Source organism: Rhinolophus ferrumequinum, chromosome 17, assembly GCF_004115265.2.
Source record: "Rhinolophus ferrumequinum isolate MPI-CBG mRhiFer1 chromosome 17, mRhiFer1_v1.p, whole genome shotgun sequence".
In the NCBI taxonomy this organism is placed as follows: Eukaryota; Metazoa; Chordata; class Mammalia; order Chiroptera; family Rhinolophidae; genus Rhinolophus; species Rhinolophus ferrumequinum.
In genome coordinates, this window is record NC_046300.1 from 14,780,160 (window position 1) to 14,807,231 (window position 27,072).

The following is a 27,072-nucleotide window of genomic DNA, read 5'->3' on the forward strand; positions in this document are numbered from 1 at the left end:
AGATCTGTTCATAACATTCCCTATGTATCCTGTGTATTTTTAAAGGTTGTTTGTACACACAGTTTTTATCCTGCCTTTTCACTGATTATCTCATAAGCATTTTCTCATGTTAGCTCAAAGGCTGTGGTACCCAAATTTATTCCTTTAACTATTTCCTGCTTGTTGAACACTCTTACTTCCAGATTCTTTCTCACTGGTCTCCTGCCGCCTGTCCCTGCCCACCCTCTGCTCAGCTAAAGAGAGGCAGAGGCATCTTTCTGACCCCATCCCATGCCTTTCACGATTCTGCAGAATAACAGACAGCATCATTATGTCCCTTGGCCACAGCATTGCCCCCACCCAACCCCCATGGTGAACTAAATGCTCCTGCTGCTCATACCTCAACCCGCTCGCCCAGCTCCCAGCCCACTCCAGCCCGTCTGCCTAACTCCTTCTCCTGCAAGATTCCTTCCAGCCATTGTGTCCTCTCAGAAGGCTTCTCTGCTTCCCTGGGCAGGTGTTGTATATGTGCCCAGGAAGGCAACACAACCGAGAGGTGAAGCAAGCCAGCTCTGAAGCCAGCTTCCCTACGTTCACATCCCAGCCCCACCACTTCTTAGCTGTGTGATTTGGGGCAGGTTACTTAACCTCTCTGAGCCTCCGTTTTTTCACCTGAAAAATGGGGACCCCTGATACCATGTACACACTGCATTGAAATAATTCACAGAAAGAGGGAGGAACAGTTCCCAGTACATAGTAAGCATCCAAACCACAACCATTAAGATTTTTCTTCATCCCTGTATGTTTGCAGTTGTAACATTGTATATAACGTTCCATTGATGGAACATTGAGCTTTCTGCAGGTAGAAAGCTCCTACCTGGGCAATGGGGCCCAGTGCATGGCCCAGAGGGATGTTCAAACAACGCCCACTGGGCAAATGTCCCTCTCCCACACCCCGCCCACATGTCGCCCAGCACTGTACTCACGTTTCCTCTGTTGATGTAGACGGTGACCTGCCCCTCGTCCCTGATCTCAGAAAACATGGGGGCCCCCACCAGCAGGTCAGAGAGGCCGTCTGCGTTCAGGTCAACTGCACATAAGGAGGAGCCGAAGTAAGAGCCCATCTGCAACCAAGTCGAGTTGCAACAAAGCGTTCAGTGTCTGCCCTCACAAAGGAGGCCCTCGCTCTCCTCCAGCCCACTGGCTTTAGAAACACTTGCCTCCAGGCCCCTCAGAGGCTAGACAGCAGCTCTGCCCCTTAGCCCCATAAGCCAGAATGCCTAGAGAAACAGTAAACTACCTGACTTCCCTCCCCAGCAGTGATGCAGAGCCCCCAGTCAATGTGAGACCAGAGCTAACTGGCTCCGTCCCCTTTCCCAGAGCCTTACCAAAGGGAAAACAAATGGACCCATCCCCGGAGAACGAGGCACTGTTTTTAAAAATACAAGGTGAGGTTGCAAATATAGGTTACAACCAGGTAGAACTCATAAGACTACTTGACAGAAGAGGAAACATAGCCAGGTTACACTGACTCTTCTTTAATGATAGTTTAATCCAGTACCTATTATTTTAAATCAGGGTTCTCAAACCCAAATGCCAATGGGATGCAGGCAGGTGATATAACACGTATAAGAAAAAGCAAATAGCAGTGTAAGCATGCTGACAAGTGGCTGTGACGCTTGACTTCAGTGTCTAGGAAGCAATAGGGATGGTGGAGACAGTGGCAAATGAGTCCACAGACCCAGCTAAAGGAGCAGCTCCTACCCAGGGGTTGTCAACTGCTGTGAAGAGGAAGCCTGACCCAGGGAAAGCCAATTTTCCCATTTTTCAAGAGAAGCCAAAAATCTAAAATTTTACTTAAAAGGCCTATGTTTTAAATGACAACAAACTGACTCATATTAAAAATTAAAACAAACAAACAAACGTACTGTGCAGGACAAACAAAAATTTTTGTAGGCTGTATCCTTTCCAAAGTCTGCCAGTTTATAACTGCTGCTTTTAAAAAAAAAAAAAAAAAAAAAAAAAAAAAAAAAAAAAGCTATCCTTTTTAAAAAAATGTTTTCAAATAAAAGGGCTCTGTTTTTTATCACCATGAACAAGCATTTTCTTTCATTGTTGGAGTATATTGGCAGCTAAGCCCAGGGAGTAGGACACAGGTAGAGGGCCCTCCCGACTATTTCCTGCAGTTAGCCCTGGGACCGAGGACTCAGAAGTCCTTTCCCAGTCATATGCCAAGGCCACTTCCACTCAACCCACACTCGCTTCCAGCCCTTCCATTGCCAAGGGAGAAGGGCACAGCGGAGCTTTAGAATCATAGGAGGCCGGGGAGACAGAAACCAGCTGCCAGTCACTAACCCAACAGCCTTGCCATTCACCCTGTCTGGACTTGAGTTAAAGAACCAAGACCCAGGCAAGCTCTTGAAGCCACCAGCTGTTGTCTCTGTCTGAGCCCCAGGGAAGTCTTTGTTTCATTCCAGTGAGCTATTTAACTTGGCATTGTTGTCAGTGTTAAATCAGAAACCCTTGCACATGAAGTTTCCTACTACATGTTGACGCATCACACACTCCGTTATTGCAATAAAACTTCAACATGGCCGTGACATGCTTTGGGACGAGTGTTTCTTCATCAGAGCTCGCCCATCAGCCTGGAAATTCGGGGACGTGTGTCTCTGTTAACATCTGAACTACATACATACTGGGGATTTCTTATGTGTCTATGCAGGATGTCAACCAATAAAGACCAGAACTGGGTTTTTTTGGTGTGTTTGTTATGGTGAGGCCAGGAGACAGAATTATCTGACCAAATTCTGGCCAAACAAAAGCAGAAGTGGATAATGGTTTGCTGAGTCAGAACCCTCCTCTCTGTGTGTGACTCTGGACACAGAGTAAAGCTAAAGGAATCCTTTGAAAGCTTGGGGTCATGTCCTTTCCCTAAGAAATAATGCATAAGTCAGAGGGACAAGGATTTCTCATGTCTTGTGGCAAAAAGCAGAATAAGATGTATAGAGTAATGGTCTATTTCAAAATCAGAAAGGTGGTGGGGGTAAAGCAGGAAGACAGTGCAACAAGAGGGCAAGAGTGAGTGACAGAATGAAGGAATAACTCTAGAATGGTACGAGGGAAGGACAAGAAGAGCCCCCAAAGAAAACGAAAAGCAGCATGGCTCCGGGGCTGGGAGGTGAAATGTCTGGGCTCTTTAATCGCCTCCTTCAGAAGCCATGACACATCCTGTCTTAAGGACATTCAAGCAGACAAGTAAGCTGGTCGCCTGGAACTCAATTTCATAAAGTCCAAGGAAGTTTGGACAAGTGGCTTCTCAAATGTTAACCTCTCATTTTACTCACTCTCAAATCTACTCTCAAATTTACTCACTCTCAAATTTACTACTCTCAAATCTACTAGTTATAAATGGGTGGCCATGTAAGTTATCATCCAGACCAGGCTGTTTCTGAGAAGGAGCGAGAGCACAATTACAGACTGTTAATTACTCCAGGATGACAGGCAATAACGGGTCTCTCCAAGGTACAGGCCGTGGGGGACAGAGGAAGCAGGTACAGCTACCGATACACATGGAAATATTCCGAAGTAGGGTGACAGGTACGTTTAAGCTCCACAAAGCACTTTTTAAAAAATAGTAGCATGTGAGGTGATGGATGTGTTAATCATTTCACTATGTGTGTGTGTGTGTACCGAGGGTTCCAAAAAAGTGCCAAAAAAAAGTATACAAGTAGACTCTTTGGTCAACGTTGCTCAAGCAGTAGTTCGCCATAATCAGAAGTGTCTGGAGGCTGATGGTAACCAATTTGAGCACCTCTTGTAATCGCAGAAGTCAAACATGACTTGTATTCATGTTTTGTTATCAGAATATATTATTACAATTTTAACACAGTTTTCCTTTCTTAAAATGTGTATACATGTTTTTGGCATTCTCTGTATATATACCAATTATCAAATGATCATGCTATACACCTTAAACTTACACAATATTGCATGTAAATTATATCCCCATAAATCGGGGGGAAAAGGGGAAGAATCCTTTAATTTTATGCTTTCAAGCTCAAATACATTTGAAGGGGAACAGAGGGGGTTTTCCTCAGTAGACATACTCACCTATTGATTATTTTTTGGAGAAAGATCTAAAATGTTAGGCTTAGCAGCATTCATACCCTACTTGCTCTTTGGGACTTTTGTTTTCGTTTTTAATCACAAATGACATAGAATTATACATTATCTATCTTTAGGGGGGCTTGGAAAACCTTTTCTGCAGAATTGCTCATAGTCATTTTCCAGTGTTGCTGCTTTGGGGCTTGGAAATGTTAAAATAACAGGCCAGCCCAGTTCTCAGGGGAACGCAGGGTTGTTCTCAGGGAAAACTTCACAAGTTTGGGGATGCATTTTTGTTGTTGTTGGAAAGATGACAATTACATATTGAGTATACACATTAAGGTTGTTAAAACTGCAAAGAGTGAGTGGAATTTATGGAACTCAGAATAGGACTCACCATAAAAACCACATGTAACAATGCCAGGCTGCGTGCCGCAGGTCTAAGTGACAGCAGGAACTGAACTGTGGCTGGGACACATGACCACCAAGAAAGGAAACCATCTTCCCCCCGCCCCTTTCTCAGGGTAGTGGTGAGGTAAAATCATCTTCTGACATTCTCCTATCTCCTGTCATCTCCCTCCCACGCCCCTGGGGTCCCGAGCTTCTTCCTAGAGCTCACTAAGGCCTCTACCAAGACAAGCCTCTGAATGACCAATCTCATCTCCCAGCTTGACTTGGCGTCCCCTATCCAATCACACTAAGCAATCCTGCTGATCTAAGCCACACAAGGTGTCCATGGCTAAAAAGCCCACGGTTATTAATCAAAGGAATCTCCAGCTGGCTGACTTTCAGACGATGGTGCAGTAATGATAGGAATTAAGATGAGAAATTTGCAGGAATTAGGACTGGGGAGAGGGTGAGGGCAACAAGACCACGTAGGCAGATAAACCTTGCCCGTGACTAATTTAACGGCAGCCTTCCCAAGCTATTTCTATTTCAGGATTCTACGGGGAAATGGGTGATTTTGTTTGCTTTTTCTTTGTGTGACAACAATCCCCACGGCAACGGTGGGGGAGGGGCTCAGGATGCAGGGAGGAGGGGGCAGCACTGCACTGGTGAGATAAGGAGCGTGAGAACCGCTGGTCTCTGTGCCTCCTTTGAAAGCTATCAGTTACATATCATGGGATTGCTACCTGTACTCAACTGTACATGACCCCTCTGGAGGTGTAGATGTGTCTGTATGAAACAAAGACGGACAGATGGAGAGGGACAGAGGCAGAGAGAAACAGCATGCAGTAATTCTGAAGACAGTGTCTGAACTAGGGACAACCTTTGAAAGCTCTGTGCTGGAACTTAGCCACGTACACACTCATCTGGCTGCATGGCTCCTCCGGCAAGCATGAATCCCTTGAATTTTCAGGTTACACACTGTTAGGAAGGTTACGGCACCAACAGGCAGTAGAACTGCCATGTAAATACAGGGCACAGATAGGGCCTTTAAATCAATTTTCGAAAAAGTAAAAACTGATTCCCACACGGTGACATCTCTCAAACAACAAAAAGACATTTACACCAAGAATCTCACCTTTTTCCCTGATGCCTGAAAAATCTTAATTAAGGTGCCTGATCTTCGGTCAGCTCTAAAAATATAAACCTATGGAATGAAAAAAAAAAAATCCAGGTAAGATGGAAGCAATAACCAAAGATATTTCCCATCATCACCCTGGGAGTCCTATTTAAATGCCTGGCCAGGCACAGGGCAGGTGTGCTTATGCTGGCAGACAATAATGAAGTCAGTGTGGCTCTCATTCCATCCTCAGGCAGAAATCACCTCCACTGCGCCTGAGACACGTCACTGATGGAAACCACTCACAATGAGACCCAAGGAGCTTCCAAATTACTATTATTCAACAATTCGACTCTTGGAAACAGTATTTTCTTCGTTGAAAAATACGTCCTTCATTCCTACTAGTTAGCACTTTAGCAGGCATGTCAAGATAAGACAGAGCGAGGGAGGTATTTTAGACAAAGCCATTTTCCAAAGTGATACCACAGAACATTCGAGCCATGAAACCTGCTTGCGTAAATATGAGTTTAGTTTGGGAAATGCCAGAGTTAAGCGTTATATAAAAAACTCCTTTACCGTGGGACTCTTCAGATCCTTAATGTGCAAGTTTATACCCTGAGTCTCCACCACAAAGAGGCTCATTCGTGTAGAACTTCCTAAATGACTTGACTATGGAAGTTCTTTTCCAAGTTGCATCTTATGGGAGGAGTGTCCCATGAGAATCAAGATAGGGGACCCTGCCATGGGGTAAGGAATCACCATCTCAGTGTGAATGCTTTTGTGCCCTGACACCAGAAACAAACAACCACCCAAATCCTGAAGGCCAGAGGTCCATGCTGGGATCCTTGGGAATCAAGTGTGTACCAGACCCCACCTTCTGGGAATTTGGAACAGTCAGCAATTTTGTCAATTATGACCGGTTAACCCAGAGCTTTTCAGCATTTTCATGCTCTTTTTTGTTGTTGTTGTTGACTGGGTTCAGGATTCTCTCTGTCTGACTCTACTATGTTTCCCCAAAAATAAGACCTAGCCAGACAATCAGCTCTAATGCGTCTTTTGGAGCAAAAATTAATATAAGACCGGGTCTTATATTAATAGTAAAATATAATGTAAAATAAGACCGGGTCTTATATTAATTTTTGCTCCAAAAGACGCATTAGAGCTGATTGTCTGGCTAGGTCTTATTTTCGGGAAAACAGGGTATCAGTTATAAATCCTATTCTCATCTCAAGCCTTGACAGGGCCTATGCAGTTATCACAACCATCTAAAGAGAAAACAGTGGAATTAGACCAGGTTTTCTGCAATTGGTGAGAAAGGAAAGCTGCTGTCATCAGTGCTGAGGCACCCACATCGCTGTGAACTGGGAAATAAGCATTTTAACCAATGCTATAGAGATGGCTGGGCTCCCACAGCTCCTCTCTGGGAAGACATTGCCAATGTGGGGGCAGCTCTGGGTGGTTCTTCTTCCCTCCACCATGTAGAGGAATTCATGCGACTCAGAAAGACCCACCATCTTTCTTGAAATCATCAGAGTTCATCTGCATGCCTCCCCTTACTTAGTGCCCTGGGTTTCTGTCTGGTTTCACTTTCAAAGAACCTTTCTCCGTAGTATCAGTGTTAGTAAGGAGAAGGGCACATGCCCCAGAAATGTGAGCAGTAGCTCCTAACTCCAGCCCAGGAGGATCCAGGAAAATGACCCTCACGAACATTGCAGCAGTCAAGCGTAGTCAGCTGATCGTAGTAACATCCTGCCTAAAGGTCCCAAGTAACAGTGCTCTCCGCCCATCTGGGCCTCTTCAGAATCCAGACCCCACTTCTCCAAGCCCCTGCACAAATGGCTAGGTCCACCTCATGGGCTCAGATCCAAATATAATTCCTCTGTTCAGTGTTTCCTATCACAGAACCTACAGAGTTTATTAAACATGCAGATTCTGACTCATATGGACCTATTCAATCTGGATTTCCTGTACCCTGGAGCTAAAGGACCACCAAGCATAGTTCTCCATGTTCCAGGCCTCAAAGAGACCATGATTCCAAAGGGATGCAGACAGCCCTAGATCCGTGGGGTCTTCTCTATACTTTGGGCAGATAATTCAGGGAAAGTGACCCACATATTCTCAGTCCAGCCTTTGGGCTGAACCAGTCTTGGTTCTAAAACATTGGAAAAATACAGAATCTAGGCCCAAAGATAAATAAATCCCCGAAGATATCTGGACTAGACCTGGCTCTATTAAATCAAAGTCAAACTTGGAAAGGGTGAGAGTGGAAGATTTGAAGTTAGATAGCGCTGGACACCATTCCTTTGGAGACGTTACGATGTGGATGTGTCTCTGTCTCTGTCTCTGTCTCTGTCTCTCTCTCTCTCTCTCTCTCTCTCTTTCTCTCTCTCTCTCTCTCTCACACACACTGAGAGAGAAAGAGAGAGAGAAACTCAGCTGTGAAAAACATTCTCAGATGTAAATGTGCAGAGAAGGGAGAGCTCTGGGAGTAGCATCCACACTCTGATTAAGCTTTCAAGGTCAACTCTCAAAAATGGTTGGAAAGAGACGGAGGGTCCCTCAATATTTCATCCCTTACCTGCCAGCTACCCAGCAGAATGTTCGGACCAAAGTGAGGTGACCCACCTCTACAACAGTGGCAGCACGGTCCCCCCTTCTGTCTGAGCCCACGCTATCCCACGGACTCTTCTCCTCACCTTTCCGATGCCTTCGTCCTGTGGGGCGCCTCCCACCACGTCAGTGGTGGACATGTGAGAGAAGTGGCCGGCGGTAACCGCATAGCCTGTAAGAGATGGGCAGCAACCAAGCATGAGGTTGAGAAGGAAGGGCAGGGAAGCAAAAAGTTCCTTCAGAGGAAAAAGTTTCTCAAGCACCCCTGTCTAGATAGTTAGGATTCCGCTATTCTTGGCACATAAAGTACCGGGAACAAATGGCAGCTGTCAGTCTTCTCATGCTGGAATGGCTCATCTCACATGATGACATGTTCACAAGGAAAGAGTGGCTTCTGAGTGCCCTCTTTGGAACAGGTACTATGCTAAATACTCGGCATCTGTTTTCTTCTTCTTTTTGATACATTTTGAATTTTTGTACGGTTTGAATTTTCATACGGTAAAGTACACACATCTGAGGCGTAGAACTTAATGAATGTGTCCACCTGGACATAACCATAGAATCACCACCCAGAGTGATTCTAACCATAGAACCATAACCCAGAAGCTTCTCTGAGGCTCTTTCCCAGTCAATATCCCCCACGGTAGCCACTGGTCTGACTCCTACCACTGTATATTAGGTTTGCCTGATCTAGAACTTCACTCAACACAACATCTGTGACATTCATCCGTGTTGTTAAGTGTAGTAGTTCCTTTTTATTATTCATTAGTGTATCTTTTTTTCCTCCTGTTGCTAGGCATTTGGGTTGTTTCTGGTTTGCGGTTATTATGAATAAAGCTGCTATGAACATCCTTGCATGTGTCTTTGGATGCCATCGTCTCTTTTAATCCCACAATTCTAGGACGAAGGTGTGATTCTTTCTTACAGATGTGGAAACTGGGTAACTAAATGTGACTAAGCAACATGCCCCAGATCACACGTCAAGATTCAAATCTAATCTGTGTCTAAATCCCCTGCCTTTAACCGTCATGCCAAACTCCCTCCTAAGAGAAGGCAGAAAGAAACTGACTGTGGATGGATGGGTGGGTGGGTGGGTGGGTGGGGCAGATGCGTGGGTAAAGAATCCAGGTACAAAAGGAATCTAGAAAGAAAGGAAAGAGTTGTCGGAGCTTAATCGAAATGTGCCCTTCAGATGCTGAGAGCTTTGCTGGTAGTCTGAGAGCTCTCTCCTCCGGACGACAGAAACCCTGTCCCGGCTGCCATAGATTCCCCAAACCGTGTCATCACCCTCGCACCCTAATGCTGCGATCACAAGCTGTTTGGGTTTTGCGATGACACCATACTGGGATCAATTCTTATTTACCAAGTAGAAGCACCGTGGCTGATTTCTCTCAGACTGGAGGCTCACATTACCCAAAAGTGCTAGGAGAGATTTCAAAACCAGTGAGCCTTGCAATGGCTGCAGCGGATAAGGGCCTCTGTTTTGTACGTAGGGAGAACCCAGCAACCCAAAGCCTAGACCCTGAAGCCCCCACCCAAACCAGGCTCTCTTCTGCCTTCTTTTCATTTTCTGACCTAATCAACATACGCTGAGTCCCTACGCGATGCACCAGGCACTATACTGAATCCTGGGAACAGGAGACAAATATCCCACCTTCAAGGTGCCCCCAGCCTAGTGAGGGGTCGGTGGTGTCTCCAATCATGCCCAGGGGAGGCAGGTCGGACTTTAGAAACTCTGGGCTCCGAAACCACAGGTTGAAACCCCTAGTTTGCTATTTATGAATCATGTGACCCTGGCAATTACATAACTTCTTTGTACCTCAGTTTCGTTACCTGTAAAATGTGGGTAATAATAACAGCTACCGCCCAAGGCTGTTTGAGGAATTAAAAGAATACGCAGCGCCTGGCACAGAAAAAGTGCTTAATAAATGACGGCATGAAGGTGAACACAAAGCAGCAACACCACAACGACTCCAAGTAAAAGTGTCATGGTATATGTCACTGGGCAAACAACTTGGCAGTTAGCAGGGGAATGGCAAGTCACCGACTCCTTACTGCCATCTCACAAGTGAATCTCTATGAAAATGGGGAAGGATCCCTGCCCCCCCCACCACCACCAGATTTAAATGACGTGTAATGTGTGTGAAAGAGCGTTGTTTTCTCACTAGACCTTCCTAACGTTCACTTCATTTTCAGTCCAGAATTGTAGCATTTAGGGCATGAATTAAAGAAAAGCCACGTAAAATTGTCATGTACACAAGGAAAGAATGCCCATCTCTGTTCTTAAATAGGTCCCGTCTTGTCCCAGTGTCGTTCTGGCCTGGTGGCTAGTAACTTACCTTGTGTCTACCTTCTCTCTAGAAGATTAAATGGGCTGAGAAAATAAAAGTTTCTAAGCCTTTACTTAAACTTCAGCATTAGGCTGCCGTCCGTCGTGATCATTTCTGGTTCTTCTTATTTCTATTTGCATCCAGTTTTGGGACCAGGAAGCAGATACCTCACCCAACGGAATGCCGTGGAAAACCAGGATTCTGCTGCAGTCACTTTGTATCTGATCATCTGAACTTGAGTAATTGCTAGACTAAGAAACTAAAATGACGGGCTTCCCTGGAAGGTCAATTAAATCACACAATTTTCATTCAGTCCCCTCCTTTGTTCTCCTCTGTGGGGGGGGCCTGGTGTGTTAGGGTACCCAGGTAAAAGTATAACTCATTAGAACAACAGATGTAAAAGATAACAAACTCTTTGTTCCACCAGTAAAGCAATAATTCATGAACTTGGTGGCAACCACTCCCCTGCCCCTTTTCTTACCTGTCACCTCCCTGAGCTACTCACCCAGGTAAGTGTACCGCCTGTTCATGATCGCGTCATCGTTCAGTTTGAAGTAGGTGTTGTCTGTGAGGTTCAGCACTTTGACCGTCCCAGCCCAATAAAATGACCCTGGGGCACCCATCACCACCAGCTCCTACCGAAGAGAAACCCAGAGGTAATCAGGGAAGGAAGCTGATGAGCGGAGCGGGCAGGGAGAAGAGAACCACAATCAGAATAAGGAACTCACAAGTAAAGTGAAGATACCTCACCAAGGACTGTCTTCGGCCAAACAATTTAAAAGAAAAATTATCTCACCAGATTCCCTGGCATTATGCAATCCATTATACAGATGGGCTCATTAGGAATAAAGACCAAAATAACTGAGCAAGGTGACAGAACGAGCAACATGCCAGATCTTTATCCTACCCACAGATGAGACGGCACATATTTCCTCACCTTTACAACCAGGACCAAGGAAATGGCAACCATATGCCATTGTCCTACATCACAGAATGCCAGGGAACAATGCTCATGAAAAGACACCACACAATCTCACCCAGCCTGGCCTCTGGCCCCGCCAACCAACAACCCCATCTGCCCGATCCAGAGCAAGAGGAAAACAGTGACCCAAATCAGCTTTGCAAAAACCACAGACTAACACTCCTGGAAATCCCCTCCGGTCCTGTCAGAATGCTCAATAGGAACAGTTCTAAAGCTGGGTTTTCTGGTCTCTCTGACCCACTGCAAACTCAGAACAAAAACAGGAGAGCAGAGAGGCTCACTAAGGAAAGGACGTTGACTAGAAAGGGAAGAAACCACAGGCAGCAAGAGACGGCAACTACTAGTAAAAACAGACCCAGGAACACAAAGACACAGCTGTCTTCAGCATTTGGATGCGAGGCAAATGGGCCCACATCCTCAACAAGCCTGAGAGCGTGTCTGTGCTACAGAACCATCTAATGACCAACACTGATGATAAATCTAGCGCTCAGAAATGATCCGGTTACCTCAGGAGGGCAGCATGGAGACCTGCGTGGGTCTTACCCACAAGAAGATGCATCCTAACTGTGCTAACAAAAGTTGGAAATGACCGAGATGTCTAACAATAGGGATCCTAAATCACAGTACATCCGTTCAGCAGAATTCTACAGCAGTAAAAACACTGTGGAAGACCTAACGGTACTGAGTCACAAAGTGCTGTTGAGGTAAAAAGGATGTACCAAACAATATGTACGATCAACTTTTATAAAAGAAAAAAAAAAGTATGCAGATAGACAGACAAAGACAAGAAAGATATGCCCCCAAAATGTGCGTGGATTTTTCCACTAGGTGACAGGATTACAAGAACACTTTTGTTGTCTTTCTCTGTTTTATCCCTAAAGTGTGTTTTCGTGTTTTTCAAGTTTCTAGAACAACAATTAAACACTGACAAGGAAGTCGTCTCAGAAAATGAAATATGAGTGCCTGGGATGACACTGTACAGGCATTAAAACGGAGCATGTGCTACGTGCTGTGTGCAGGCTGTGATAGGGAAGGGAGGTGTCCTTGGGTCCCTGGTGTCCTGACCGGGGCTTTCTTTCCTTCCTTCCCCAACAGGGAATCCCTTCTTTTTGATGATCTATATTTCCTAAAGTATCTACACTGCAATAAAAAAAATAATAAAAACTATTTTTCTAACACAATCACTCATTTTTCATTGAACAGTATCTATTAAGCACCTACTATTACGTATGAAACCTGACATACTAGATACACAGATAAAGCCTCTTTGTATGACATTCCCAGGGGAAGGCAACATGGAAATGTACAAAATAGTTTAGAAAAATTCTATCCTAAAGGGTTAGAATAAAGACAAAGTCGAGAGGAAACCCCTCAACTATACCAAACACCCAAAGATGCAGGCCGCCTGGGCTCATGGGAGTGACGACCACAGTGAAGGTCACCTCTCATGGCCTCCCTTTGTCATTAAAGTCCCCACACACTGTTCCATGTCAGAAACATCCTTCTAGGCGGCCCCTCTCTGCAAAGCTGGCCTCACCATGGCCAGAAGAGCTGGTTTTCTACAAGTCCCTAGAAAAGGGACTTGTAGATCCTGCCACAAGGATTCTGAGTTTCTGGTGACAATTCATGAAGCCACACTGAATTCCCAGAGAGCAAATGTCTGAGAAAGTCAGAAACATCTAAAAAAGAAAAGAAAATTAGAGAGACTGAGGACAGAGCATGCGGGCAGGAGAGCAGGGCAATGCTTTGACCATCACACGTTCCGGGGTCAGTTTGGGAAAGTAGATGAACAAAGAGGAGGGTGTGAGCACAGATGGAAGAAAAGCCACCAGGTTCCTGCCTGGATGCTTGGCTCTTGATAATTCAGGAAGGTGTGGGCAAGGAACACTTCATTTGAAGGTCCTGAGACCCTCTCCACCTCCAAGGAAGCTATGGATGACAAGCTGGACACTCTCCGAGGGAGCTCACGATGTTATAAAAATATATCACTTTCTGCACTCAGGACTCATCACTGGGAAAACATGGGTGGTTCGTTCCTTCATCCATTCATCCCCCTTACACTCATCTGTTCTGTGTAAGGGACTGTGCTAGTCCTAGAAAGGGTGTGAGAGAGACAGTGGTCAGTTCATCCATCGAAGGAGCGCGACTTTCCTTGGCCTTGGGCTCAGAAAGGAATCCGAATATCAGTGTCCTAACACAAAGGGCACCAAAGAACATAATGAACAATAAGATCCCAGTACCAGCTGTGTCCACGGCGTAGCACTTTCTCCACCGGCTGTTCTTCACAAGCCAAAGCTTTGAGCATCACCACAGGCCTCTAAAGCCTTTGGGACACTAGGCAGCAAATGTGTTGTTTTCCAATGATTTAGATTAATCCAGGATAAAAGCTGAGAAATGCATGTGTAACATGTGCCTGCCTGCCCTCTCTCAAAACATTACAAGAAGAATAAGACCTCTCCTCGAAAGCCTTTAAAACTAACAGCCCTTTATTCCCCTCGTCTCCTCTTAGTGTTCATGCCCCATCTCCCCTCAATTCTAACTGGATAAACTGAGACCTTGGGGCTGGGAGCAGGGGGAAGGGGCAGGAAAGCAGCATCCAGCCCTCACCCCCCCGGAACTCCCTCATATTTAGTGTTTTCCATTCATTAGGGCTGACGCCTGTGCCCTCTTGGCCCTGCCCACCAGTGCCAGGAAAGTGTGACCAATGCTTCGCTCCCCACTACCCAGGAAGAGCCGATGCGAATGTCACACACAGAAACACAAGCTTCTCCATGAGCCAAAGGCTGCCACCACCTCAATCAGTGTGTGGAATCCCATCAACAAACAGTGGGGGCCTCTATTAGCAGCACCTCCCGAGGTGCAGGGACATCTGGGGGTGCTGTGAGGAGCCGCGGGCTTTTCCCTGCACACCACACGTTGGCATGAGCGGGAGGGTAGCAGAACGCTCAGGGTCCACCTCAGAAGTCTGTGCCAAACCGCCTTGCCCCCGGGTGTCTCCAGGCTTCCACAGTGGGCTCCATGGCTGCCGGGGTTGGTCCACGTCTTTTCTTGCTGCTTAGAAGCACACCTAGAGCCCCTCTTCGCCTAGGCTACAAAATCAAAGTTCCCAGGAAATTCCCCCTTGGGCTCAGTGACCAGTAACACCCACACGGTATCCATAACTCAAACAGCTTCGATAACCCCAGGGTCACCGACCTCCAGGTCAAGCAGGCACTTTGGGCCAGAGTATTTCAGGGAAACATGGCCATGTACGGAAGGCTACAGAAGCACGTCCAGCTTCGGAGGCAGCTGCCTGTCCCGTGCAGGGACAGCCCAGCTCCCAGCTAAGGCAGGCCCAAGTGACGGGGTCAGCAGGAGGGCAGAGGAAAAGAGCAGCACTGCTTGACCCCTTCGACCACATTTCCTGCTCAGCCTCCAACAGCTGAAGTTCCAGAAATGAGGGAGGCAGAGAGTTCAAAGACCTCCTGTTTAGGGAGGCCAAAAGCTTGGGAACTGAAACAGAGGCCAAAGCCCAGAGTGGCCAGGAGACAGTGTGGCTGGGTCAGAGGGCTGAGCCTCCCAATCCTGCCACCCCCGCCCCCACCACTCCATACACTGCTGCTTCCTCCCAGCCCAGCCAGCACGTGCTGAGCCACTGTGCTCCCCTCAGGCTCTAGAGCCCTGAGCCTGGAGTTGTAACAGGTCCTCCTGTTCCTCAGTCACCTCGAGCTTGCACAGCCACCTAGGGCTTCCCTCCGCTCCCCTGCCCCTCCCACTCCTCCTCCCAAACCCTCCTTCCACCCAGCCCCAATGCCCTCATCTTCCCTGACTTTCCGGCTGGTGAGACCACAATGACACCCCCTCCACCGGAACGCTTTCTCTCCCTTAGTTCTCCATCAACATCTCTGATGAGTTCTCATTTCTGCAATGAGTCTACTTGTTCTCCCATCATCTAAAGGAGACATTCTCCCCTAGGCTCCATGCTAAGCACACCCAGTCCCTCAGAGTTACTAGCATTGGACAAATCTAAGTTTCTAACTCAGGCTGGGTTCTGGTCCCTATATCCAAATATCTTCTAAAAACATCTACAAGGGGGTGGCCAGTTAGCTCAGTTGGTTAGAGCAAGGTGCCAATAACACCATGGTTGCCAGTTCAATCCCCACAATCCCCACTGTGAGCTGCGCCCTCCTTAAAATGAATGAATGAATGAATGAATAACATCTACAAGTGTACTGTGCCATCACCTCACACTGCACCTGTCCAAAGCAGACCCATCAGTTTACCTCTCCCAGGGATCCTTCTTTGGGCAGCCCCCTTTCCACCAGCACCACCATTCTCCAAAACCCTGGCTCAAACCATCCTTTCTCTCCCCACAGTCCTCTGGCCACCCAGCCCACTGATACTACCTTCATATTCTCCAACGCTCCTCATCATTTTCGTTTCTAAAGTGTCTCCCTAGCCGGCCCTGTTACTTTGGGGCTGGACCACATCACAGCCCTCTACCTGGCCTCCCTCCCTTCCACTTCCAAACCCCTGGGCACATCCAGCCCACATAGCTTTTCTTACAGCACTGCCATCCACCGTGCCATCACTTCCTGTTGCTATTGGGTTGAGTCTTACTTTACTAGACCTTACTGGAAGAGTGACAGCCATAGAAGTTATACAATCTCAATGCTTACTGAGATGGAAGCAGCAGCATATAGCAGCATGGAATTTCAAACCAATGGGGACAGCAGAAACTGTGTATTTAGCACACCAGTATCAGAACAACCAGCAATATATCTGGGAAAACAATGGAGTTTGTTTCCACCATACAATGTTTGCAAAAATAAATCCAAGATGGATTAAAGAGATTCATCTTTTTTTAATTATAAAAGTGCTAGGAGAAAATACAGGTGGATATACATAGTCTTAGGATGGGAATGACATTTGTAAGAGAGAGATCTAGAATCCAGGACAAAAAGAAGGACCAATTTGACCAAGTATGAATATTCAATGCCAGTACAGTAAACACACCATGAGCAAACTTAAATGTGAAAGACCAATGAGAAAAATTTGTAACACATATGAGATAAGAGATTAGTGTTGAAAATACAAGTTCCTAAAAGATGAGTAAAACAACAATATTAAAAAAAAGAAAAAAGCAAATTGGACTAAGCACATAAACAGGCAACTTCCAGGGAAGCAAATACAAAGGGCCAATATTTGAAAAAGATACTAAACTGAAATAATAATAAGGCAAAGGGACATTAAAACAAAATGAGATCTTTTTTTAATGACAGAAATTTTAAGTGTTAGCGAGAGAATGTAGGGACAGACAATGACATACAACTGGGAGGAATGTCAACTGGTAAACATTTCTGGAGTGCCGTTTGCCGACATGTGCCAAAATTCAAATTGTGGAGAGCTTTGACCCAGCAACTCCTCCACCATGCATCTCATCTAAAGACACGTGCACTGCGCACAAGATGCCACGTGTCGGGGCTTCCAGGACAATGACGCCAGTAAGAGTCGGGCATGTTTCAGCCAAAAATCACCCTGGCTGGAGGCGGTAAGTAGGATGTGGCCAGGGAACAGGGGAGACTGAAGAGGTAAGAAGGCCCAGGAGGCCGTGTGGGGCAGCCTGGATTTTATTATAAGTGTGATGAGAAGACACGGGAAGGTCCTGAGCAAAGGAGCACCCCAATATTTTTCTTGTTTCTAGAAGTTCGTTATGGCTGCTGTGTGGAAAGAGTCTGTAGAAGGTGAGGCTGGAAGCAGGAAATCAAGAGGTTCAGCAGTGGGCCAGGAGCAAGATAACTGTGGCCGTGGAGAGAAATGGATGTCTTTGTGATAGGTTTTGAGGGCACCGGAGATGAGACTTGCTGATGGCGTGGATGCAGGAGAGTAAGAGAAGAATCTTTTTCATTGTTGGCCTGAATAGCTAGGATGATGGGTGGTGCCATTTGCAAGGCTGAGCATGGAACTCTGTGGAGCGTAGAGAAGACTGTCATGAAAATGACAGTGAATGGACAGCGTAAGAATTACTGAGAGTCAGAGGTGAGGACTTAAGAAAGAAGGGTCTCGTATTTATTGGTTTGAGAATGAAGGGCAATAAAATGTCTGGGTTTTCTACCTTTTGCATGTTGCTTTCCGGACTAGACACTAAGTTGCCAAGTGTCTATTTTCTCCTTGAATTTAAATAGCAATTTTGGAAGATAAGGTGGACAGTTTTGCATTTGACCAGAAAGACAGTTCTTCAGAAAGCTTTGGCAGCCAGTGGGTGGTCAGGGGCTTTTTGCCCCCTCAAAGTCACGTGCCCTCCTGCAGCGCTCAGTTGTCCTATAGTGAGTGAAGGAGAGCTGACAGCAAAGCCACATCCCTGGGCCAGGACACAGAGTTTGGATCCTAATCTACCACGCAATGGGAAGCCCCGGAGACGGAGCCAGAATAACAGGGTTTGATTCTGAAAGATTCCTCAGGCTGATGTGCATGAAATAGAGTGGGGGTCGAGAAGTACAGACCGAGGTGATAAAAATGCTCTGAAACCAGACAGGTGACAGTGGCACAGCTTTGTAAATATACTAAGTGCCACTTCAAGATGGTTAAAGTGGTGACTTTTATGTCATCTGCATTTTACCATGCGGAAGGAAGGAAGAAAGGAAGGAAGGAAGGAAGAAAAGAAGGAAGGAAGACCAATGCAGGGCCAGGGTACCTTGGCGATGATGGTGGTTTCTGGAAGGCTGCAGGTGATATTGGAGGTGACGCTGGTGGACTTAAAGCTGTCATATTGGGATATGTTTTGAAAGTTAAAACAACAGGACTGCAGATGAATTCAAAGTATAAAGCACTTTTTTTTTTTTTTTTTTTTTTTTTTGGCCTGAGCCTCTTGATGCCTCATGGTGCCACTTCCAGGGCCAAACATGGGACTTTGCACATTGCAGGCAATCATTAAAATGTTTGAGACATGAGGAGTTGATATGAAGTGTAAACTTAGAGTGGGTAAGAATTACGTTAAGAAAACTGTCCCTAAAAATGTACCACCAGCCAAGGGTCATGGCATGACTGCACAGGCGTGTAAGCACGCAAGTCTGTGGGAAAGGGATGGCTGGAGTAGGGGAATGACAGGAGGTGATACCCATATGCTTAATATACCTTCACACCTGCCAACAGTAAGACACAAACGTGACTGAGCGCTATCTCGCTAGCACCCCCTTTAATTTGTTCTTTCCATGCATCTCAGAGTCAAGCTGACTCCTAAAGAAATGGTCCAAACAGGCGTATCCTTCAAATGAGCCAGCCCCCACCCCACCAGTGGTCTCTGGCTAGCAGGTGCCCCCACCAGTTTCAATAACCTTGCCTGGATGTGAGGGCCAGAATCTACTCATTCACAGCTCAAGTATGTGAGGACATCAAAAGACCAAAATCGGGGCTACCTAAATCAGAACCAGCAATGAAATGAACACCCCCAAGAGAACAGAAATGCCCAAATAGCTGACACCCACCTCGGTGAAGAAGCCTGCTATCCCAGCCTGGCAGGAGCCATGTTCCGCTCCGTACTTCTTCTTATATTCTAGAAGGGGAGGGAAGGAAAGAGAACAAACCACAGCTTTGTCAGTGTGTGCCAGTCGTGTGCGGGGCGGCAGAGTGCACTGACCACTTCCCCGAGTGCTGCTGCAGGCTGGGCCCCAGGACACCCTCCAGACTTGGGCGTGGAAGGAAAGTCTCTGGAATCCACCAGACCGCAAAAATCCAGGCTCTGGTGCCATCAGGTAGCGAGGCTGCCAAGTGTCCCCTCCACACCCCCACCCTAGGACTTCTTCCACACATGTGGGCAAAGAGCAGCAGCAGCCATAATTAAATGGGAGGCTGGTGACAATTATTTCATTCAGTTCAGAAAGGACAGAGAACCCCAGTAGGAAGAAGGAGCTGAAAACATGACCCAGAAATGGAAGGATGTAGCCCTCCCAGTGTGGAGTCCCCTGGAAGAAAACCAAGCATCCCAAAAGACACTCATACAGCTGGAGGCAATATGCTTTCTACCATCCAACCGGAAACCAAATGAGAGCCTACGGGATGCAGGAAAAGGGGGCTCCGCAGCCCTGCCCCTGCACACGGTTACATGGTCACTGATGGCGTGTGGTGACACTACACCCAGACACCTCTGTCTTCCTTGTTCCACACAAGGAAAAGGGGAGAATCTCTCCAGGTCAAAAGAAAACAAATGGATAAGCTCTTTCCCTCCACCACTCCATTCCCTCAGTTCCCAACACTCCACCCTGACAAAGGGGGCATTCTATTGCTGCTGTTTTATTTTTAAGTTGGCAAGGAAGACGGCGTCCCAGGCACTGTGTTAGTTGTGTCTACTCTCACCATTTTATTGATCCCTCATCCCTGGGAGCCCATATTGCCATTTGTTAACATGTAAAACTCCTGAGGCTCAGAGAGGTTCAATGAACTGTCCAAGGTCACACAGCTAGCAAATGGCAAAGCCAGGGTTCTACCCCAAGTTCAGCAGACTCAGACATTCACATTCTTTCACCTCTATGGCCTATGAAACGAAGGTTTGCAAAGTGAGTGATTACACAAAACCCAGGAAGTGACCTGCCAACTGAAATAATTACATGGGTAAAGACGTGGAGGTGGAGAGATATTCAACTCAGGTGACTCAAATTAATTACCTGTGAAACTGACATCACTGGACACTGTCTCACAGGTATCCCCTGGGCACCTTCAGGCTGGGGCTACCCAGCAAAATAACCCAGGGACACTTATGTCACCCCATGGCCTCTTGGCAAGTCTCTCCCTTGGGCTCTTGGCAAGTCTCTGGTACCATTAAAAGCAGCACACTTAATTTTGAAACTTTTATACTTAAATACACAATATACTTAAATTTGAAACAAAATAAATAACACAAAAGAACAATGAAGCCATGATTGCAACACAAGGCCACTTCCTGCCGCTAAGAGTGTCTACTGGAGGAGAAGAGGGAAAAGGGCCCTGGGGAAACATCCAGAGTAATTCAGTTTCTAACAACACTCACCACAGAGCCTGGTAACATTTTCCAGTAAGTGGCCATTAACCGACTGCTAAATTACAACGGAATGTCAATTGAGTTACTCCTCTTCCACGGAGGCTAAAGCAGTTCCTCCAGCCTCGTCCTGTTATTACAAGGAGAACTCACAGAAAGCCTGCCAGAAAGCAACCCAGTGGTGAACGGAAGTTGCTTGTTCTCTGCAAAATCTTGCACCAGGGCTGGGAGGCGACTTGTGCAAAGTCATAAATAGACCCTGTATCAAATATATGATGGCATGAAACAATAATAATTAATAATAAACACTACATCGTATAGCACAATGGCAAAAAGGATCAAAACGTCCCAACCTGAACAGTGATATTAAATCTGGAAGGTCTGGAAAAAGCACATCCACTCCACCGACTCTAGGGGTAAACAGCCAATTGTAACTCTCAAACAAATGAAACACAGAAAGGAAATTCAGACCCCACAAGCTGAACGAAACTACACAGTAGGACACACCAGTTTAACCTCATAAATTTATGACATGAATGGGACTTACATGAGAATCTTTCATGTTTTAAAGAAGAAACATGTCTCCAAAGCTCTGTGACAGGGACTCAAAAACAGTAGATAAGAAAACTTGAGTGTCTTTCTCTACCTCCTCCCCAAACTGCATTAGTGAGCTCTATGCCAGGAGCAGGGCCTAGGGTTTCTGAGGTGGCCACAGCCATTTTGGGAGCTGGCCCCAGGCTAAAGGCCAGCAAGGTGAAGCCCCTCTACCGGCACCCCTGCCTCAGCCAGCACCCAGGAACTGTGACAGGCCAGCCCCGTCTTCCCAAGCGGGGACTGATTTGGAGGTCTGAGGACCAAGGACACATAGAAAGCAGGTACCATCCTACTGCCTTTCACATTTCTGAAACCCCGGGGTCTATAGCTGCCTTCTCAGGATGCTCCAGAACAAGGAATCAAACCATGTTGGGCTCCTGACTAGTACCCAGAACCCATCATTCCCAATTAGAGGACAGGCCATGTTCCAACCTCCCAGAATCCCCTGTGGCTCTGTGATTCACCCCTGAACTTGGAATAGGATCCAGTCTTAATGCGTCCATCCTTACCCCATCGCACCACACACCCTTTGGGGTAGAGGCAGTTATGGCAACTCTAGTCGAGGAAGGCTCAGCTGGTGTTCCTGGATTAGACAGGTTCCCATTCCCAGCCATCCAGAGCCTTCCAGACCTCTCCTCAGCTTCTCTGTCCAGGTGACTTTGCAGGTACAGGTAAACGAACCCCTCTCCGCCATCACAAAATGTGTTTGTCTCACAGTCTATTCAACACAAAGATGAGTTCCTTCACCTCAGAGTCCCAACACCAGCCCTGCGCCAGGTACCTGGCTGTGCTAGTGATGTGTGCTGAGGGAAGGTGGGCACACTCGCTGCTCTGTGCAAGGACCCAAGGCCCACACACATCCCTCCTCACCGACACTAAGTACCTGAACTATCCAACCTGCTTCGCTTTGGACCTTTGTCCCGTGATCTTCTAGCCCTGCTTTCTCTCTTTCACAGGTCTCTGACTTCAACAGCAGCCCTGCTTGAAAAGGAGGTGTGTTCTGCGTACCAGGCAGCCCTGGTTCTCCACCTGGTGCCACCACTAACCCCAGAGGACTGAGGATGGTTGTGAGCGTGATGATAGCAGGGCCAGGATCCACAGCATGGATTTTTCTGGGCTTTCCAAACCTTGATTGCTGAATCTACCTGGGGCAATCCCATCTCCTATTGGGACTCTGGAAGAGCATTCAGGTCCAGTTCTTCGACCCCTGTCCACCCCCTGGCATGTGCCTTCACTGACTGTCCTCGAAAACCCAGAGGAACCCGCTGAGCCATGGATGGCTCCGTCCAGCCCGGAAGACAGCGGCCCATGAAGTTACGTGCCTCTGTCCAAGTCCAGCCCTCCTTCCGCCAAGTGCTCCTCTCAAAGCCAAACCCCTCTAAAGAACTGATGCGAGCAGCCTTCACAGAAGACTCCAAAGCTTCTGGTGATCAATCACTTCTTGAGATGCAGCATCACTGTATGAATGTGGCCACCCAAAGCCCAGGTTCTGTGCCCAGAGCCAGCCCAGCCTGCTCCTTTTCAGTGAAAAAAAAAAAAAAAGTCACAGTGTGCTGGCCTCCTGGATACTCAATACGCCTCAGTAAGTGAGAAGTGATCTAAGGAAGCATTTTGTGAAGTGAACAAGGTAAACTGACACCTCAGGGGGCTGTGGTGACCACGAGGGCCCAGCCTGGGCTGTGGGGGCTTTCCCAGGAGACCTACCAGCCCCTGGACCACTGCCCACTTCAGGTGATTTTACTCTTTTGAGTGTTATTTCTGGGAGTGAAAGACACCACTGTTATTTTAACCTCCTTTTTTATTTTACAAAATGATATAACAAGGGAAACTTCAGGTTTCTTGCTAATCCACTTTCACATGTCCACATACAGACCTAGGATATGGATATGTAGACCGACCTACCTACCAGACCCGTCGCCTAACACACTTGATTTTGCTTGCCTAGACCTGAGAGGAAAGCGTCTCCCACAGAACGATGAGAAGGGTAGTGGGTGTGGGGACAAGGGGCTGCCCTGGGCACAGCATCCCCAAGAAATACCCCTCCCCACATCCCACACCCTCCCTCCATTGAGAAATCCAGGAAGTGCAGGGTGGCGGGATCAGGGGTGGGACATTCAGTCTCTTGTGTTTCCAGAAAGACTTTTTCCTGCACACGTACAAAGGCTGTGGGCCCCGCAGTGGGCTGCTCCCGGCCACGTCCACTCAGTCTCCAAATGTCCCCAGGACATGGCCGGGCAGAGAGAAAGCTGCAACATGCTAGTTCCCTCCCTCTCGGCTGCAGAACAAAACATTTATCCACCTCGAAGCAGCAAGGGACAATCAGGCATGGCGTGACAGCAGCTCACGGATGCTGTTAACAAACCTAACGTTGTTAAATTTGGGGGAATTGAATCTGGGAAGCAAAAGACATGGTGGAAAGAGAGGACTAGAAGTCACTTGGAGGATCTGGGAACAGATTGGAAAGCTCTGTCTTTCTGCCGAGACTGACTGAATTACTGGGCCTACGTCACGTGCTTTGTTTCATTAAGTTGTATGGATTCTCCTCCTAAAAATGGTAGCATTTTCCTTGGTTTGGCTTCTGGTTTTATTAAACTCTGTCTAAACAGAAGGCAATTCCGAGAGGAAAAAAATACCAGTTTCCAAATGTTCACAATCCACAACTCTACACTTGGAGCTTAAACTAATGAATTTTAATTCATTCAAGAATGAAATTGGGTGGGGTCACTTCCTGCACTCTTCCCAGACGCCGGTGGGATTAAAACCAACCCCTGGAAAGATCAAAATTTATGTACAGCGTAACATATGTCTTTTCTACTAATCTCTCTTCCTATTACTCATTTGAGAACGTTTCATCTTTCAAAGCTAGTCTTTTTAACACATCAATTTTTAAATTATTTTTCCATAATTCCTTAGCTTAGCCATGAAATAAAATATCACATCAAAAAAAAAAAAAACAGCTTTCCAGTCTTAAATTATTTGATTTTTTGCTCAATTTCTGAGTGACTACTAAATAACCAATAAGTAAAGAATTTAGAGGACAACAAATTTCAGGCAGATAGCTATTAATAAAAAGGACATTTAAACATACAAAACCGAAGAGAGGACAAAACTACCCTCAGTTATCAGGGACCACAACCTGAATGGAACAAAAAAAATTACCTAAATAGCTAGGTTAGAGAGGAAGGGAGAACATTTTTTCAAGATGATTGACAGTTAAGCTCTGGTGAGCATTAAATGCACTCTGCAATAAAGGTAGAACCTTACAATTAAGTGAGAGAAAGAGGCTTTAACAGGGGAAACGATCTTTAGAGAATGTCTATAATTCTAATCCTATCCACTCATTTTACAGATGAAGACACTTGCTCAGATAGAGCAAGGGGTTTATTTAAAGCCACAAGCAGGACTCTTCTAACCTGCTTCTGCAACACCATCCTGCGTCACAGAGCACACTGCCAGGGATAACATTCTTATCCTTGAAAAAAAAAAAGTTTGTCATTGATGGACGAATGGATAAACACAACGTGGTGTATACATTCAATGGAATATTATTCAGCCTCAAAAAGGAAGGAAATTCTGACACGTGCTACCACATGGATGACCCCTGACAGCATCATGTCAAGTGAAATGAGCCAGACACAAAAGGACAAATACTGTATGATTCCACTTATGGGAGGTGTCTAAAGTCACCAAATTCATTGAGACAGAAAATAGAATGGCAGTTGCCAGGGGCTGGAGGGAGGGGCAATGGGGAGTTAGTGTTGAATGGGACAGTTCCAGTTGGGGACAACGTTCTGGAGATTGACCGTGGTGGCTGCACAATACGAATGTACGCAATACCAGAGAATTGCACTTAAAATTGGTTAAAATGGTGAGTTTTATGTTAAGTATTTCTTACAACAGTAAAAAAAAAAATTTTAATGTTTTGTAATCCTTAAAGAGTTCTTTCCACCCAGAATCTAATAACCTATTTTGCCAACTCCCTACTGCAGAAGCAGAAAGTAGCAAATTTACAGGCACATAAAAATATACCTACATTCAATTTACTGTGTGTTTTGGACTGAATGTTTGTGTGTCACCAAAATTCGTATGTGGAAAGCACGCTCCCCACCCCAATGTGATGGTATTGGGAGGTGGGGCCTTGGGACGTAATTAGGATTAGGTGAGGTCATAAGGGCAGAGCCCCCAGAGATGGGATCTGTGCCTTTGTAAGAGTCCTGAGTGCTTGCTTCTCTCTGCTCTCCACCAAGTGAGGACACAGAGAGAAGATGGCCATCTATGAACCAGGAAGGCGCCCTCACCAGACACCAAATCAGCCCGGGACCCTGATCTTGGACTTCCCAGCCTCCAGAGCTGTGAGAAATAAATATTTGTTAAGTCATCTATGTACTTAAGTACAATCAATGGTACTTTTGTTAAGCAGCCCAAATTAACCAAGACACTACACACTATGTTATCTTTTGTCCCTCCAAAAAAAAAGTGGCCCTGAACATGGGGCAGTCACATTTCAATGAGAACCCCAGCTCAAAACCAAGTAGAATTTACTCTGTGACCAAAGCTCAAGACTTAGGAAATCACTATCACTAAAACATGGACAGGTAAGTCACTGTTCAGATATTAAAACCAAATGCTTAGAGTAAGGAAAGATCCAGAGCATAGAACAGATCGGCCTCCCAGCAAAATTTTATTAGGTAAGGGGCCATATCTGCCCTCTGCACCTGCTGAGACTTGTCTATAGTTTGTGTCTACAATGGCAAAACTGCAACATGACTTGAAAAGCCTATCATATAGTGCCATAAATATTCATAAAATAATGACATTAAAACATAGATTTTTCTCTGTGATGAGCCAGAGCACTCCGGTAATCACCAAGAAAACCAACATCCCAACAGAATAGGAAGTAAGAAGAAACTTACTGTGAACTTAAAAGCCAGCAACCCTTCCTCTGCTTAATAAGCCTGTGACCTTCATCAACCTCCCTGAGTCTTCGTTTTCTCATCTGCACAGTGGGGGTAAGAATACTTACCCTAAAAGGATGTGATTACTCAGTAAGATTGTAAACGTTAGGTACCCATTATAACATCTGGCAACTAATAATAGCTGCTCAACTAATGTCAGGTGAATCTGAATCTGTCAGTGTCTTTGAGAGGAACAAAACCTAAGATACTCATCACACAGATGTGAAATTTTAGAAGAGGAGATTCATGAAATTTGGACATCTGTAAGGAAAATACAGAAGATACAGTTTAAGAAGTTAATAACTCCACACAACATATGGAAACATGTTTGAAGTATAGAATAGATGTGTGGCCAAGATAAACAATTCTTGGCACCAAAGGAAAAGGTTGATGGGGAGTCCTGAGCTCGGGGAGCCCTGAGTTCCGGGAGCCACTGCCAGAAACCTGGTCTCCTCTAGCTCTGGCTGTCCTGTCCCCTCCAGCCACCCTCCTTCTCTCCCCTACAAGGTCCCTCTCCGCCTTAACTGGCCCTAATACAGAACTGTGTCTGCTTTTTAAAAATTTGCTCTATTTACTTAAATGAGATAATGTTTATGAAAGCTCTTTGGAAACCATAAAATCCTATGTAAATGTAGAGTTCTTTATTTAATAAAAATTTATGGGGCTTGTTCTTGAATTTTTAAATAGATCGACTTAGCCTTTTATGGTTCGCTCCAAAACAAAACACAACAAAACAAAACCTCAATTGCTTTTCATTTATAAATGGCTCTTGATTGACTTTTATCCCCTGTGGAGTCACAGCCCCCAACATTGGAGGGGGGGGGAGTCCCCACATTTGAATGGGTGATGTATTTCCTTCTCTAGAAATGACCACTGTCTTTGGAGATGTAAAAGCTTTTAGGAATAAAAGGCCAGCCACCCCCTGGTAATAAAGAAAGTGGTACAGAAATCTTTGGAAGCAATGGGACCATTTTAAAGCACAGTAAAATTTGATAAATTCAGAACCCAACAATTCCAAACGA

At 46.0% G+C, this 27,072-nt stretch overlaps 1 protein-coding gene across 1 annotated transcript in view; it reads right to left on the reverse strand.

Annotated features, from left to right (window-relative positions):
- Positions 1-27,072, reverse strand: part of ITGA9 (integrin subunit alpha 9) — a 296,740-nt gene that overhangs the window by 236,754 nt on the left and 32,914 nt on the right. The window contains exons 5-9 of the mRNA XM_033132690.1: positions 18,976-19,043; positions 11,036-11,165; positions 8,287-8,372; positions 5,609-5,677; positions 966-1,103 (exon numbers count right to left, since the gene is read on the reverse strand). Of these exons, the coding sequence (XP_032988581.1) occupies positions 966-1,103; positions 5,609-5,677; positions 8,287-8,372; positions 11,036-11,165; positions 18,976-19,043 (491 nt within the window). The remainder of the gene's footprint in view (positions 1-965; positions 1,104-5,608; positions 5,678-8,286; positions 8,373-11,035; positions 11,166-18,975; positions 19,044-27,072) is intronic.